At 43.1% G+C, this 14,129-nt stretch overlaps 1 protein-coding gene across 1 annotated transcript; it reads left to right on the forward strand.

Annotated features, from left to right (window-relative positions):
* Positions 1-1,974: 1,974 nt before the first annotated feature.
* Positions 1,975-3,833, forward strand: LOC310798395 (E3 SUMO-protein ligase ZBED1-like; the record flags this gene model as incomplete). The annotated part of the gene is made up of 2 exons (XM_083660950.1): positions 1,975-3,120; positions 3,276-3,833. The coding sequence occupies 2 exons, from the start codon at positions 1,975-1,977 to the stop codon at positions 3,831-3,833; spliced, it is 1,704 nt and encodes a 567-aa protein (XP_083517076.1).
* Positions 3,834-14,129: the final 10,296 nt, after the last annotated feature.

Consider the following 14,129-nt stretch of genomic DNA (forward strand, 5'->3'; position numbering starts at 1 on the left):
CAATCTCATGTTTTTTCTAGTTGTTATTGTAATAACAATTTCCCACAACAGCATGTTTTGTATTTGTGCATTTCAAATAAAATACTACTTTTCCAGTCATATATTGTCATTATTCAAGTTTAAAAAAATATTGTTAAAATCGTATCGTATCGTATCGTTATCGTGAACCCAGTATCGTGATACATATCGTATCGTGAACTGAGTGTATCGTGACACCCCTAGTAAATAGGTATATTTTGTAAGATAAAAACTGACTCTGAGAGAGAAATTACTTAGGCTATCTCTGGACACGGCTGGTATTCATTTGCATGCGGCGTTTCACAGGCTAATGTCTGCTATTGTTTAGAGTTTCTGCCAATGAGCCACATCAATAGAATCAAGTGTGCTTACTAAATGGGGACGGGGTGCAGCTCTGTTTACAAGTGAGACAACTAGAGCCCGACCGATATTATCGGCCCGCCGATATTATCGGCCGATATTGGCGATTATCGATATATCGGTATCGGTTAAAAAAATATATATATATCGGCCGATTTTTTTTTTTTTTTTTTTTTTAATATATATATATATATATATATATATATATATATATATATATATATATATAAGTTATAGACAGCATGGACAGCATGTTGTGTATATTTGATATTTTTTCTTAACTATTTGTTCTATTGTGTTTTTGTATTTCTAGTTATTTATAATTATTAAATTCCCAGTTAAGTTTACTGTTTCATTGCATTGAGTTTATTAATAAGCTGTAAAATATCCTGCCTACATCACATATTTCAATTCATGTCAACTCAATCATATCTTTGTCAAGTGTTTGATATTTGAGGGTTGCTGATGTGGTGCCTCCTCTGGTCGTTAAGGGCGCCTGTTCGGAGGGAGGGGAACTCGTTGGAATATCGTGATCCTCCCACGTGCTATGTCCTACCGGTGAAGCTTCCCCTGTCAGGTGAAAAGAAGCGGCTGGCTAACTGCCCATGTGGAAGCATGGAGCCAGTTTTCGGCTCTCCCCAGATCGGCAGAGGGTGGAGCAGCAACCAGGATAAATAAATAAAAAATTAGCACTAATGGGGGATTAGCACTAATGGGGGATAAACATTTGATGATAAAAACAAAAATAAAATAAAATAAAAATATCGGCCGATATTATCGGTATCGGTAATTTTTTATTCCCTAAAATCGGTATCGGTATCGGTTTCAAAAATCCCATATCGGTCGGGCTCTAGAGACAACATGGAGACAGAGTCACTGAGGACTCTGTGTGGATTAAAATAATTGAAACTTTGTCTGTGAGACAAGTGCAGTCCGGCCACTTCATCTGACAACATGGAGGAACGACAGATTTGATTCACAAGACCGACGGAATGCAGACAACAAAAAGACACATGTTCATTATGGGAACTTTACTGATGATGCAGCAGTGCAGAACACTTCTGGCTTTTCTTCCTAGTCGACTCCTAGGTGAGTTTAATCATGATCCCTAACTAACGTTACGTCTTGTTTCTGTTTTAGCCACTGTGCGACCATCAAGTTATGGTTGGACATGTGTTTTTGTATGTTTTATCGCGTTCTGATCAGTTCTGATTAGGGATGTTCATCAATTATCGAAAATCGATAATCGATCGTTAAGGATTGGAATCGATCCTGTGGCATTTGGATCGATTTAAAAAAAAAAAAATTGGTCAAATCAAACTGCTATAACTATCAAATTTGATGTTCACTAGTGTTTGCAACCAGGAGAGGGCGCAATTGGACAGACAGAGAACAATGAACAGAACACCTCTGTGGGTGGGGGTATGGGTGTGGTCTAATTGAGCGAGAAGAACTGAAGTGAAACGAACACAGCAGACAGAGGAAATGAAGCGTGCAAAGCGAAGTTTTGTGTGGGACCATTTCGAGTTAAAAGACGACCTCGTATATTGCAAGAACTGTGATGTAGTTTATAAGTACAACACGGCTACGACGCCAATGATTCACCACTTGAACAGCGTACATCCGAGGCTGGTTAACCAGGAAGATGATGCCGCCGCCTCGTTGTCGTCTCAGCCCACCATCGCTGCGGCGTTAGCGGGGAGGAGATGTGATGGCCGGCGTACAGAAAAAATCACCCAGGCCGTATGCAACCTCATCGAGACAGATTTGCTGCCCATAAATATCGTTGAGGGCAACGGTTTTCAACACCTGATGAACGTGATTGAGCCAGCGTATGAGCTTCCCTCGCGAAGCACCATTACCAGGCGGATTGAAAAGCGCTTTCTAAAGCGAAAGCAAGAGCTGTTTGTCCAGCTAGCCACAGCCCAGTGTGTTGCGCTAACCACTGACTGCTGGACGGCCTTGACCACGCAAAGCTACATCACCATCACATGTCACTACTTTGATGACGGCTGGAAAATGAAGTCAGCGGTCCTGCTCACTGAAAGCCTGCCAGGCCGCCATACAGCCGACCACATTGCTGAAAAGCTGAACCAAGCTGTGGATGAGTGGGGAATTGAAGGCAAGGTTCAAGCATGCGTCCACGACAACGCCGCCAATATCACCGCTGCCAACGACCCCACCAGAGTCAACTGGCTATCTGTTCCGTGCTTTGCGCATACGCTGCAGTTGGCCATTAACGATGGATTTGCGATATACCTGCACCGTGTCATCTCTGCTGCTGGCAAACTCGTTAGCCACTTCAATCACAGCGCTGTGGCAAGCAACGCGCTGCTGGGCAAACAGCAACAGATGAACCCGAATAAAAAGGAGCATCACAAGCTTGTTCAATCATGTAAAACCAGGTGGAACTCCGTCTGCGCCATGTTCAACCGGCTGGTGATCGAGCGGTGGGCGGTTGTCGCTGTCTTGTCGGATCGGACGGTGACCAAGCTGCAAGATGCCAGGGTGCTGGAGCTGAAAGAAGAGTACTGGCAGCTGATGGAAGACACACAGCCTGTGTTAGCAGCACTGAAGTGTGCCACAACTCTCATGTCTTCAGAGAAGGAAGTATCGGTTTCAAACACATATCCAGTGACCTTCGGGCTCATCAACAATCATCTCGGGGAGGAAGAAGGAGACGTGCCCAGAGTCGTCGAATTCAAGACAAAAGTGCGGAACTCCCTCATCAAGCGCATGAAGGTAAGAGTCTGAGAGAAACCATTTAGGTGACGTGATGTTGTCCATCCATAATTAAGAATAAGTAGTAATTATATTTACATTATATAATATATATATATATATGCAGCATTTCTTCTGATTATTGATTTTTCTTTTTCACTTTATTTTTTGTACAGCTTCAGACTGATGATGTGGTGTCATCTGCCCCCGTGATTGCATCGATGCTAGATGCCCGGCACAAACACCTGAGCTTTCTGACACCAAGACAGAGAGTGGCTGCAAATGCGAGGCTGGTTCAACTTGGAGAGGCACTGGATGCGGGCGAGGCGGCTCTCCCACAGGCTGGGGGAGATGATGCGGTGGCGTTGTCTGATGACTCCGAGTCCGACACAGAGGAGGCGGTCGGCCCAGCCACGCCAGCCTCTGCTATGGCCATGCTGCTTGGGAAGGAATACTCCACTTGTCGCAACGACGCTGGGATGCAAGACGAAGTTACCCACTTCATGAGGGAGACTCCCCTGTCCCTGGAGTGCAGCGCTGCAGAGTGGTGGAAAGTGAATGAAGGCAGGTTCCCCAGGCTGGCGAAGTTAGCGGGACGATACCTGTGCATTCCTGCAACTTCGGTCCCTTCAGAGCGCGTCTTCTCTGCTGCTGGACTGACCGTCAATAAGCTGCGTTCGCGTCTCACCCCACAGCATGTTAACATGCTTATCTTCCTAAACAAGAATCAGTAGGCCGATGGACGCTGCTGGAGTTAAACTTCACTTTGTTGTTTCATGGGACACTAGTCACCACGCCTTCATGAGTCACTCATTTGTGTTATGAGGCTCCAAGTTAAATAATAGGCATGTGAAGTAAGTAACACTATAGCATCATCTCTCTCTCGTTCTGGTTCTCTCTCTCTCTCATTCTCTCTCGTTTTGGATTGTACATTTTGATTGTTTATTTAAGTTAAGTTAATGTAGGCTACTGTATGCATGTGTGTCAAGTGTCTAAAAGAGATGCGGTTATATAATTTGAATTAAGACTACAGTACAGTAAGAAGTGAATGTAGGCTACTGTATGTATGTGTGTAAGTCAAGTGTCTAAAAGATGCGGTTATATAATTTGAATTAAGACTACAGTAAGAGAGGTGTGGCTCAGCTGCGTTAAGCACGCACATATTTTTTGTTTAACAGTTAAACATGCAAACTTGCAGTCTGCAAAGTAAACACCAAATGTCATTAACAGCCTTGTTTAAGAGGAGTGTTGGAGAGGAGACACATTGAAATAAAGAGTTCATTGAGGAGAACACGTTGTCTTTCGTATTTTCTGCCATAGGCATTCATTTTGTAAAAAAAAAAAAAAAAAATTATATTGAAAATTTTCTAAGTATTAATAAAATCGATAATCGATAATTGATCGTTAATTCTCATCGATTATCGATTTTGGAAAATTTTCAAAATGAACATCCCTAGTTCTGATGTGTGGCTAGTCGAACACTAAACAAAGAGTATGGAAGGAAAGAAACGACAATTGACAAGAGAACTGCGGCCATTTTGGCGCCGCAAACAACAGGACAGCAAAGAGGTTTGTTGCACCCCAAAATGGCCGATCTCTTGTGCGCTGTTGCAATGGATTAGTTGTCTCTTCTTATCAAGTTAAAACTGCGTGTGTTGCTGCGTGCAAGAGGGCTCGTGTTTACGATGAATATGACAAATTGCAATGATAAAATAAATGACAGATTGTTTGTTTGGATGACTGAAATGTGAGAATTGCCATATTTGTTTTGTGACGTTTTTTATACATAGAAATCCGATCTCTTCCCCCCGATTCCGGATCAGTTGAAAATCACGTGATCGGCCCCGATTTCCGATCACGTCATCGGATCGGGACATCCCTAGTTAAAACCGAATAAGGATATCACAACACTCTAATCGCAATGATAATTTAAAATGAGATCTTCCTCTAAATCTGACTTCAAATGGCCAACATTTTAGAAATGGCTAAATGGACTGATTCAATCATGAGTGGATTCAGCACACTTTATCTGGGCAGACTGATTGAATCATTGCAGATCTATTCAGACCTCCGGTCGCCACTGACATTTTTTAGCTGGGGACCTTTGGTCGCCACCGAATGTCGCCCCTTCAGAATTTTGGTTTGCATGACGCCCCTGCATAGTCCTACCTGATGACGAGGTGGGTCCGTGTATCATAGGTAACCACAACTGGGTCATTATTGACAGATGATGAAGTCGTGTGAGCTAGCTTGTCGAAAACTGTGCATTTCTCCGTTTGTACCTATTTGATGCACTTTGTCTTTGGCTAAGTGTTTAGACAAATAGCTCGTCTCGTGTTTCCACCGTTGCTAGTGAACGATTTATCGCACTTATGACAACGTGAATTGTCAGCATCAACTCGAGTGAAGTACAACCAAGTACAACATCGCTCCGTTCTTTCTTACGTGTTGCGGTGTCTCCTCGGCTCAGCTGCCGGTTCCCTAATCAGTGTGTGTAGTGTGTGCATGTGTGTGTGCTGCCCGCCCCGCCCCTCAGTCAGTGTCAGCTCCTCACTGGCAGCTGCTGCCTGTCTCTCGTCTGATGAGAGACAGAGAAAGCAACGCGGAAAACAGGATCTGGATCTCATTTCTCGTTCGGAAATCTCAAAAAACACATAGGCATGTCTTACGGAGTTGGTGCGATAAAATGTGCAAAACAACGTTTATGTAGCAAATAAATAGGAAATCTATTTTCTTAATTTCTCCAGTACCGATAAGAGAACCGTTAACGTGAGAGCTTATTGATCCTCCGGTATCTCGAAATCCGGCCCCGGGGCCCGTTTGGTCATGATGTGTAAGACTTGACTTGTATTGTTGAGGAGTGGTCATGATGTGTTAATACTTGACTTGTATTGTTGAGGAGTGGTCATGATGTGTTTAATACTTGACTTGTATTGTTGAGGAGTGGTCATGATGTGTTTAATACTTGACTTGTGTTGTTGAGGAGTGGTCATGATGTGTTTAAGACTTGACTTGTATTGTTGAGGAGTGGTCATGATGTGTTTAAGACTTGACTTGTATTGTTGAGGAGTGGTCATGATGTGTTTAATACTTGACTTGTATTGTTGAGGAGTGGTCATTATGTGTTTAATACTTGACTTGTATTGTTGAGGAGTGGTCATGAATGATGTGTTTAATACTTGACTTGTATTGTTTGAGGAGTGGTCAATCATGATGTGTTTTATACTTGACTTGTATTGTTGATGTGTTTAATACTTGACTTGTATTGTTGAGGAGTGGTCATGATGTGTTTAATACTTGACTTGTATTGTTGAGGAGTGGTCATGATGTGTTTAATACTTGACTTGTATTGTTGAGGAGTGGTCATGATGTGTTTAATACTTGACTTGTATTGTTGAGGAGTGGTCATTATGTGTTTAATACTTGACTTGTATTGTTGAGGAGTGGTCATGAATGATGTGTTTAATACTTGACTTGTATTGTTTGAGGAGTGGTCAATCATGATGTGTTTTATACTTGACTTGTATTGTTGATGTGTTTAATACTTGACTTGTATTGTTGAGGAGTGGTCATGATGTGTTTAATACTTGACTTGTATTGTTGAGGAGTGGTCATGATGTGTTTAAGACTTGACTTGTATTGTTGAGGAGTGGTCATGATGTGTTTAAGACTTGACTTGTATTGTTGAGGAGTGGTCATGATGTGTTTAATACTTGACTTGTATTGTTGAGGAGTGGTCATGATGTGTTTAATACTTGACTTGTATTGTTGAGGAGTGGTCATGATGTGTTTAATACTTGACTTGTATTGTTGAGGAGTGGTCATGATGTGTTTAATACTTGACTTGTATTGTTGAGGAGTGGTCATGATGTGTTTAAGACTCGACTTGTATTGTTGAGGAGTGGTCATGATGATGTGTTTAATACTTGACTTGTATTGTTGAGGAGTGGTCATGATGTGTTTAATACTTGACTTGTATTGTTGAGGAGTGGTCATGATGTGTTTAATACTTGACTTGTATTGTTGAGGAGTGGTCATGATGTGTTTAAGACTCGACTTGTATTGTTGAGGAGTGGTCATGATGATGTGTTTAATACTTGACTTGTATTGTTGAGGAGTGGTCATGATGTGTTTAATACTTGACTTGTATTGTTGAGGAGTGGTCATGATGTGTTTAATACTTGTATTGTTGAGGAGTGGTCATGATGTGTTTAATACTTGACTTGTATTGTTGAGGAGTGGTCATGATGATGTGTTTAATACTTGACTTGTATTGTTGAGGAGTGGTCATGATGTGTTTAATACTTGTATTGTTGAGGAGTGGTCATGATGTGTTTAATACTTGTATTGTTGAGGAGTGGTCATGATGTGTTTAATACTTGTATTGTTGAGGAGTGGTCATGATGTGTTTAATACTTGACTTGTATTGTTGAGGAGTGGTCATGATGTGCTTGACTTGTATTGTTGAGGAGTGGTCATGATGATGTGTTTAATACTTGTATTGTTGAGGAGTGGTTATGATGTGTTTAATACTTGTATTGTTGAGGAGTGGTCATGATGTGTTTAATACTTGTATTGTTGAGGAGTGGTCATGATGTGTTTAAGACTTGTATTGTTGAGGAGTGGTCATGATGTGTTTAATACTTGACTTGTTGAGGAGTGGTCATGATGTGTTTAATACTTGTTGAGGAGTGGTCATGATGTGTTTAATACTTGTTGAGGAGTGGTCATGATGTGTTTAATACTTGTTGAGGAGTGGTCATGATGTGTTTAATACTTGTTGAGGAGTGGTCATGATGTGTTTAATACTTGTTGAGGAGTGGTCATGATGTGTTTAATACTTGTTGAGGAGTGGTCATGATGTGTTTAATACTTGTTGAGGAGTGGTCATGATTTGTGCACAAATGCTGCCAATGACTTGTGGCCAAGGGACTCTCTGTGTTTCCTTCACATGATGAGGGACAAACAAAGACGAAGACCGTAGAGACTAGAGAGTGACTTGGGTGTCGCTCAGGACCAACTGAGTTAGAAGGCATGTCTGCTTAGCTGATCCTCTCACCGTCCTCCTTGGTTACTCCCACCTTGAGTCAGCTTGGCTGCTCCTTTATCGCCCCCTAGTGTTATCTATGGGCTACTGGTTTATCGCCTCCTAGGGGCTATCTATGGGCTGTGTATGTGTGCTAGGCCATTCGCTGTGGGAGCCTGAACACCAATGCAAACCATAACTCCTAGTCCCGAGAGATGATGATCTAAATATACCTCCCATACTTGTCTCCGACCCCCATACTCGTGCTTGGCCGCTCGCCCGCCCACCGCCTATTTATTCTCTTGTCCGCTCCTCTCATCTCGACCCCCATGCTAGCCTCCTTGCTAGCCTCATGCTAGCCTCATGCTAGCCTCATGCTAGCCTCCATGCTAGCCTCCATGCTAGCCTCCTTGCTAGCCTCATGCTAGCCTCCATGCTAGCCTCCATGCTAGCCTCCTTGCTAGCCTCATGCTAGCCTCCATGCTAGCCTCCTTGCTAGCCTCATGCTAGCCTCATGCTAGCCTCCATGCTAGCCTCATGCTAGCCTCATGCTAGCCTCATGCTAGCCTCCATGCTAGCCTCCATGCTAGCCTCCATGCTAGCCTCCTTGCTAGCCTCATGCTAGCCTCCATGCTAGCCTCCATGCTAGCCTCATGCTAGCCTCCATGCTAGCCTCCATGCTAGCCTCATGCTAGCCTCATGCTAGCCTCCATGCTAGCCTCATGCTAGCCTCCATGCTAGCCTCATGCTAGCCTCATGCTAGCCTCCATGCTAGCCTCCATGCTAGCCTCTGCAGCTCCACTCACATTCATTCAAGTGTGTGCAAGCATGCATGTGGACAAGACCGTATATGTAATATTAATGCCCCATGGGCAGAAAAGAAAATGTCCCATTTGTTGGCTGTTATCTGCCTGCCATCACTGTTGAAGTGCACACTGTACAGTGGAATAAAACATAAGAGGAGTGGGGGAAGAGGACTAGAAGATGTTTGCTTTTAGCATAGTGGAGCCTCCCAGCCCTGCCTGTTTTTTATTCTTTTATATTGGAGCCTGCCAGCCCTGCCTGTTTTTTATTCTTTTATACTGGAGCCTGCCAGCCCTGCCTGTTTTTCATTCTTTGATTTGAAATCAGGTAGAAAGAGGGATATCTGTGACGTGTGGGAGAGACAGTGAAGTGGAAAGCACATGGTCTAAGCACGCTGTTGGCTGCATTCTCTCTCCCCCCTCAGGCACCTCTTAGTTCACTCTGTCCTTCTCTGTCTTTGGCTCCCGCTCCTCATCTTGTGAATTTCAGCCCAGTCTCAGTTCAACAGAAAAAGAAAGCTCCGTTTCCATCTCGTCCCTGGGTCTCTTTTATATGCGTGCTAAGTCCAGGCCTCTGCTTTGTTGAAGGGAGGCGCCTGTGGCCAAGTTCTCCCACTATATACCCCAGCTCGAGTACAATATGGCCCTCCAGTGCTGAAGCAAGCCTGATTGATTTCTCCCCATTGTCAAAAGAAAAAGACAAAAAGAAAGCCCATACGTATATCCTATTACAACTGTACGTGAAACCGTGGACAAGGGGAGAACAGGTTAGACTGCATTTTGATCCAAAGTGCTTTAGAATATGCCTATATTCTTATTCACCCCATTCACGCACACATTCATACACCAATGGTGGCAACACAGGGTGCTGGCGCAGCCATCGGGAACAATTTGGGGTTCATTATCTTGCCCAAGGAAGGACATTTTAACATGCGGACTGGAGGAGCCGGGGATCGAACCACCGACCTCGTTTAGCCGAAGCGATTAGTGGACATCCCGCTCATCCTCCTCCTGAGCCACATGGTTGCACGATGGAAAGTTTTAATTCAGTCTCTGTGGGATTGTGGGTGCGTGATGTTTTGTCATGTAGCACCTCACACTCACACCTGATCAAGCTTGTCAGCTAGCCTGTGTTTTGTGTTTGAAAAGCTGACAGGTTGAAGCTTTTTGTTCTATTCAAGTGAAAGGCTCAACCAAAACTAAAGTACACTCATTGCTCATACACACGGGACAGAAAGTCAATATGGGATTTTTCAAGTTATTTCAGGGAGTCAAGGTTATTCCAACATTTTCTTTGACATATACCTCCCGTTCCTTACTCCGAAGAGATTACCGTTTTCACATTTCCCCCCCTGCTTTTGTCTTCCTGATCACATCTCTGAGCCGTGGATAGAGTTAAATTCCATCCTGTGGATCCTGTGGGATTAACCGGAGTCTGTATGGCCTGATCTATATAAACCATATCCATCATCTATGAGGTTATTATAGGGGCCAGACAAAGCCAGAGGGGTCAATCCCGCATCTGTTCACATTTCAAAATCATCTGCAGAGGCTTTCCTCCCTCCTGTTTGTTCTACGCATCTTCTCTTACAGTAGAGAAAACTTTATTATCCTCTTCTCACAGCCAGCTGCCAAAGCCAAAACAACAATTGAGAGTTACGTGCAGAACAAGGAGTTATCATCTATTTATAGTATTTCAATGATGTCACAAGCATTTTCCTACCAATATGGCGCTACAATACACACAGCTCATTGGCTGTTTGTGTCACTGGATTGTAATCGCCTGTTAAAGGATGGCTTTCCTGTGGGGAATATGAATATATATTAAATCTCACGCCCCTAAGGTTTTCGAATCCGTTGAAATTTTTGAAATTGGTTGTTTACAGCCAGAGATATCAACCAAAATCCACTCTGTGTGGGGGGCTGGTGGGGGGGAGGGGCGGGTGCGGGGAGCCGAAATCCTACAGTTCCCACAATGCACTGGGCTCGCGTGGCCTTAGATTCCACGCCCACCCCTCAGGCATTTGGCTGATATCAAACTCCAGTAGGTGGCGGTAATGCACATATGTTTGCCAACCGCCATAAAACTCAAAGAAGAAGAAGAAGGCTTCGACATAAAAACATTATGAGAAGAAGAAAAAATCAAAAATAAAATTGCCTCCAAATTGCACCAAATTTAAACCGAAGTATATATGTCGGGAGATGTCTTCATAAAAAAAAATTCATGCATTTTAAGGCATTTTCCAAGGAGTTACGCGCATCTGATGTTGTAACTATTTCATGTAAAAATGTGTAAAAACGGGTACATTGCTCAGCGTTGATTTCGTTACTTCAACGCACCTACTACTAGATGTAAAATTTGACGAGCTTTCCAATGCCGCCAGTCCCGTGTCGGTACGTGCTTCCGTTCCCGAGATATGGTCTCTTTGCAAGGAGCTATGGAAAGCTAATATTAGCTACCATAGGCTAGGCGGTGGAAAAAGATGGCTGCCTTTTGTTTTTCTTCAAGACCTCTGAAGGGGCGTGGAGGACCTCTAGAGGCGGGACCATGGCAGCACAGGCCCACAAGTAGTGTAGTTCATAGGTGCTCGACTTCCGCAAGGCGGACAAAAAATATGTGAGAGATGGTTGATATCTCTGGCTGTAAACAACCAATTTCAAAAATTTCAACCGATTCGAAAACCTTAGGGCCGTGAGATTTAATATATATTCATATTCCCCACGGAAAAGCCGTCCTTTAATTGATTACAATCACCTGTTATTTTCCTACCAAGGTGGCCATGTGGTGATGTAACAGAATACTATCAATATAGTATATACCACTGCACAACTAATCATCAATCATTTTCCTCTATCTACATGTCGGACAGTGCTTCATCTTTTCTTCTTTGCTCTCTCCTTTCCCTCTATGTGTCTCTACCTTAACGAGCTGTGTTTACTCTGTGTGTCTTTACCTTAACACTTTGAGTGCCACGGCCCTTGGGCAAAAGGTGCTGTACTGTGCCACATAGGCCGCAATGCATTTTAATATAGCCATATAATTTTTTGTGTTCCTCTTATATGGACAACCAATAGCCTCAATGAAACTTTGAACCCTTCTGTTTCATTTTTAAAAAAAAACTGTGTTTATAAACCGTTCCATTTTGGAAATACACCCCTCTGAAAAAGAGTGTTTTCGACCGAAAAGAGCATGCTGAAACTAGTTTCTGAGATAATCACATCTTTATGTTAGAAAGGCGACAGAATGAATTCTGCTTTGAGTTGAACAAAATGCTATAGCTGAAATGAAAGGTTAGAATGTCTAGTTTACCTGCGGGAAAAAGTATGTCAAAAGAAACTACACATTGAAAGCTTTCATTTGATGTGTAACATAATAACAATATTCAAAACACAACATGTCCTGCACTGTTTTATCACCCCTTGTTTTATCATTCAAGCACATCATTGACTCTGAAGCTAATATTTTCTGATATAATGACACCTCAAAAATAATTTCCTTCAATAAAAGAGTGAAAACAAAGGAATTTTGTTTGGCAAAATAATATGTTTTAGCTGCAACCAGCAGCGCTGGCCCCTGCGTGCGCAGACCCTACACCTTCTTGCTGGTCTTGATTTACTGCTGGTGGGCATCAGATAGCCTATTCTAGCTTGTTTGCTCTCTATGCATCGAGCCTGCTGTTGTATGCTGTTAGTGCCCTGCGTGCAACCACCCCCCTCCTCCTCCGCCTCCGTGGTGGGAGGAGTCGAGTGTCTCTGCTGCAGTTTGCTGAGTTTGATCTGCAATGAAAAGTCCGCTGCCTGCATCCCCTCGCTTTTTTACAGCGTGTCCTCGGCTCCCAGCTGAGAATAATGTCACTTTTCATAAAGACCCCGGTGTCGCCGTGTCGGCAACTAAATCATATGGATGGACTATCGCAGCCGACACGGATGGGGCTCAATTGTGGCAGCAGATGACTGCTTTTCACAGGCACAGCTAAGTAACGTTATGCTTCAAGCATATCAATGGCGATTTCCGTTTCCTCTTGACTTCTTCTCTCTTTACTCCTGGCCTTTGTCTAATCGGGAGGGCACTGTCGCCACCTAAGGGTTCTGTAAAATAGGTTAGACACATTCAATAGCTCCCATATTGTAAGAGGCGATGTAAGAGGCTTAGATCGACACCCCCCCGTCAAAATATGAATTTGGAGTTATTGACGCCATTTGGCGTCGCTGGCAGTCTACGGTAAATTTCTCTTGACGCCATATGGCGTCGCTGGCACTCAATGTGTTAACGAGCTGTGTTTACTCTGTGTGTCTCTACCTTAACGAGCTGTGTTTACTGTGTCTCTACCTTAACGAGCTGTGTTTACTCTGTGTCTTTACCTTAACGAGCTGTGTTTACTCTGTGTCTCTACTTAACAAGCTGTGTTTAATCAACCGGTTTCACTTTCGGCTGAGTGTGAGGCGGATTAGGCATGAAGGGGGAGGGAAAGGACTGCTGCATTCAATGGGGACACAATCCATATTGCTAAAGGTTGTAATATAAGCTTCTTTATTTTTATTTTTATATATATATATATATATATATATATATATATATATATGTATATATCTCTCTCCATGTAGGCTACAAGCATACAATTATTTGCTGATTGCTGCACTGTCATTGGTTCTTGTGCTCTCTCATAGCCATAGAGCAGTGATCCTCACTACTTTCTCCATGAGAGCCACACTAGCCGGTCAAAGTCAAGAGGAGAGCCACTTTTACCGCAAAACCACACAGTAAGCGTTTGATTTAGTTTTTAGTTTATGAATTGATAAAACCAATGATAAAAATGTTAGAAACAATTATAAAAATCATAAAAACATCAGACCGACTTTATATACAGTATATATATATATATATATATATATATATATATATATATATATATATATATGGCGGGGCGGCTCTCTCTCATGTACGCCTGCTGCTACTCGTTCGTCCCTTCTCCCCGCTGTAAAGTCTCTGTGGAGGCTGTGACTACTGCTGGCTACTAAAGACAGCAGCAATTCACTTATTTCAACAACTCCAAAAAGCACAGTGTGTGAGCACTGAGCAGCATGTTGCACTGCGGGCTGTGCAAGATAACGATTACCACAACACACACACACGCGCGCGCGCGCACGAACAAAGACGTTATCACCGGACGCTGAAATGTTGCCTTTATAGTTCACATAAC

Source organism: Poromitra crassiceps (genome assembly GCF_964638095.1).
Source record: "Poromitra crassiceps genome assembly, chromosome: 1".
NCBI classification, from domain to species: Eukaryota; Metazoa; Chordata; class Actinopteri; order Beryciformes; family Melamphaidae; genus Poromitra; species Poromitra crassiceps.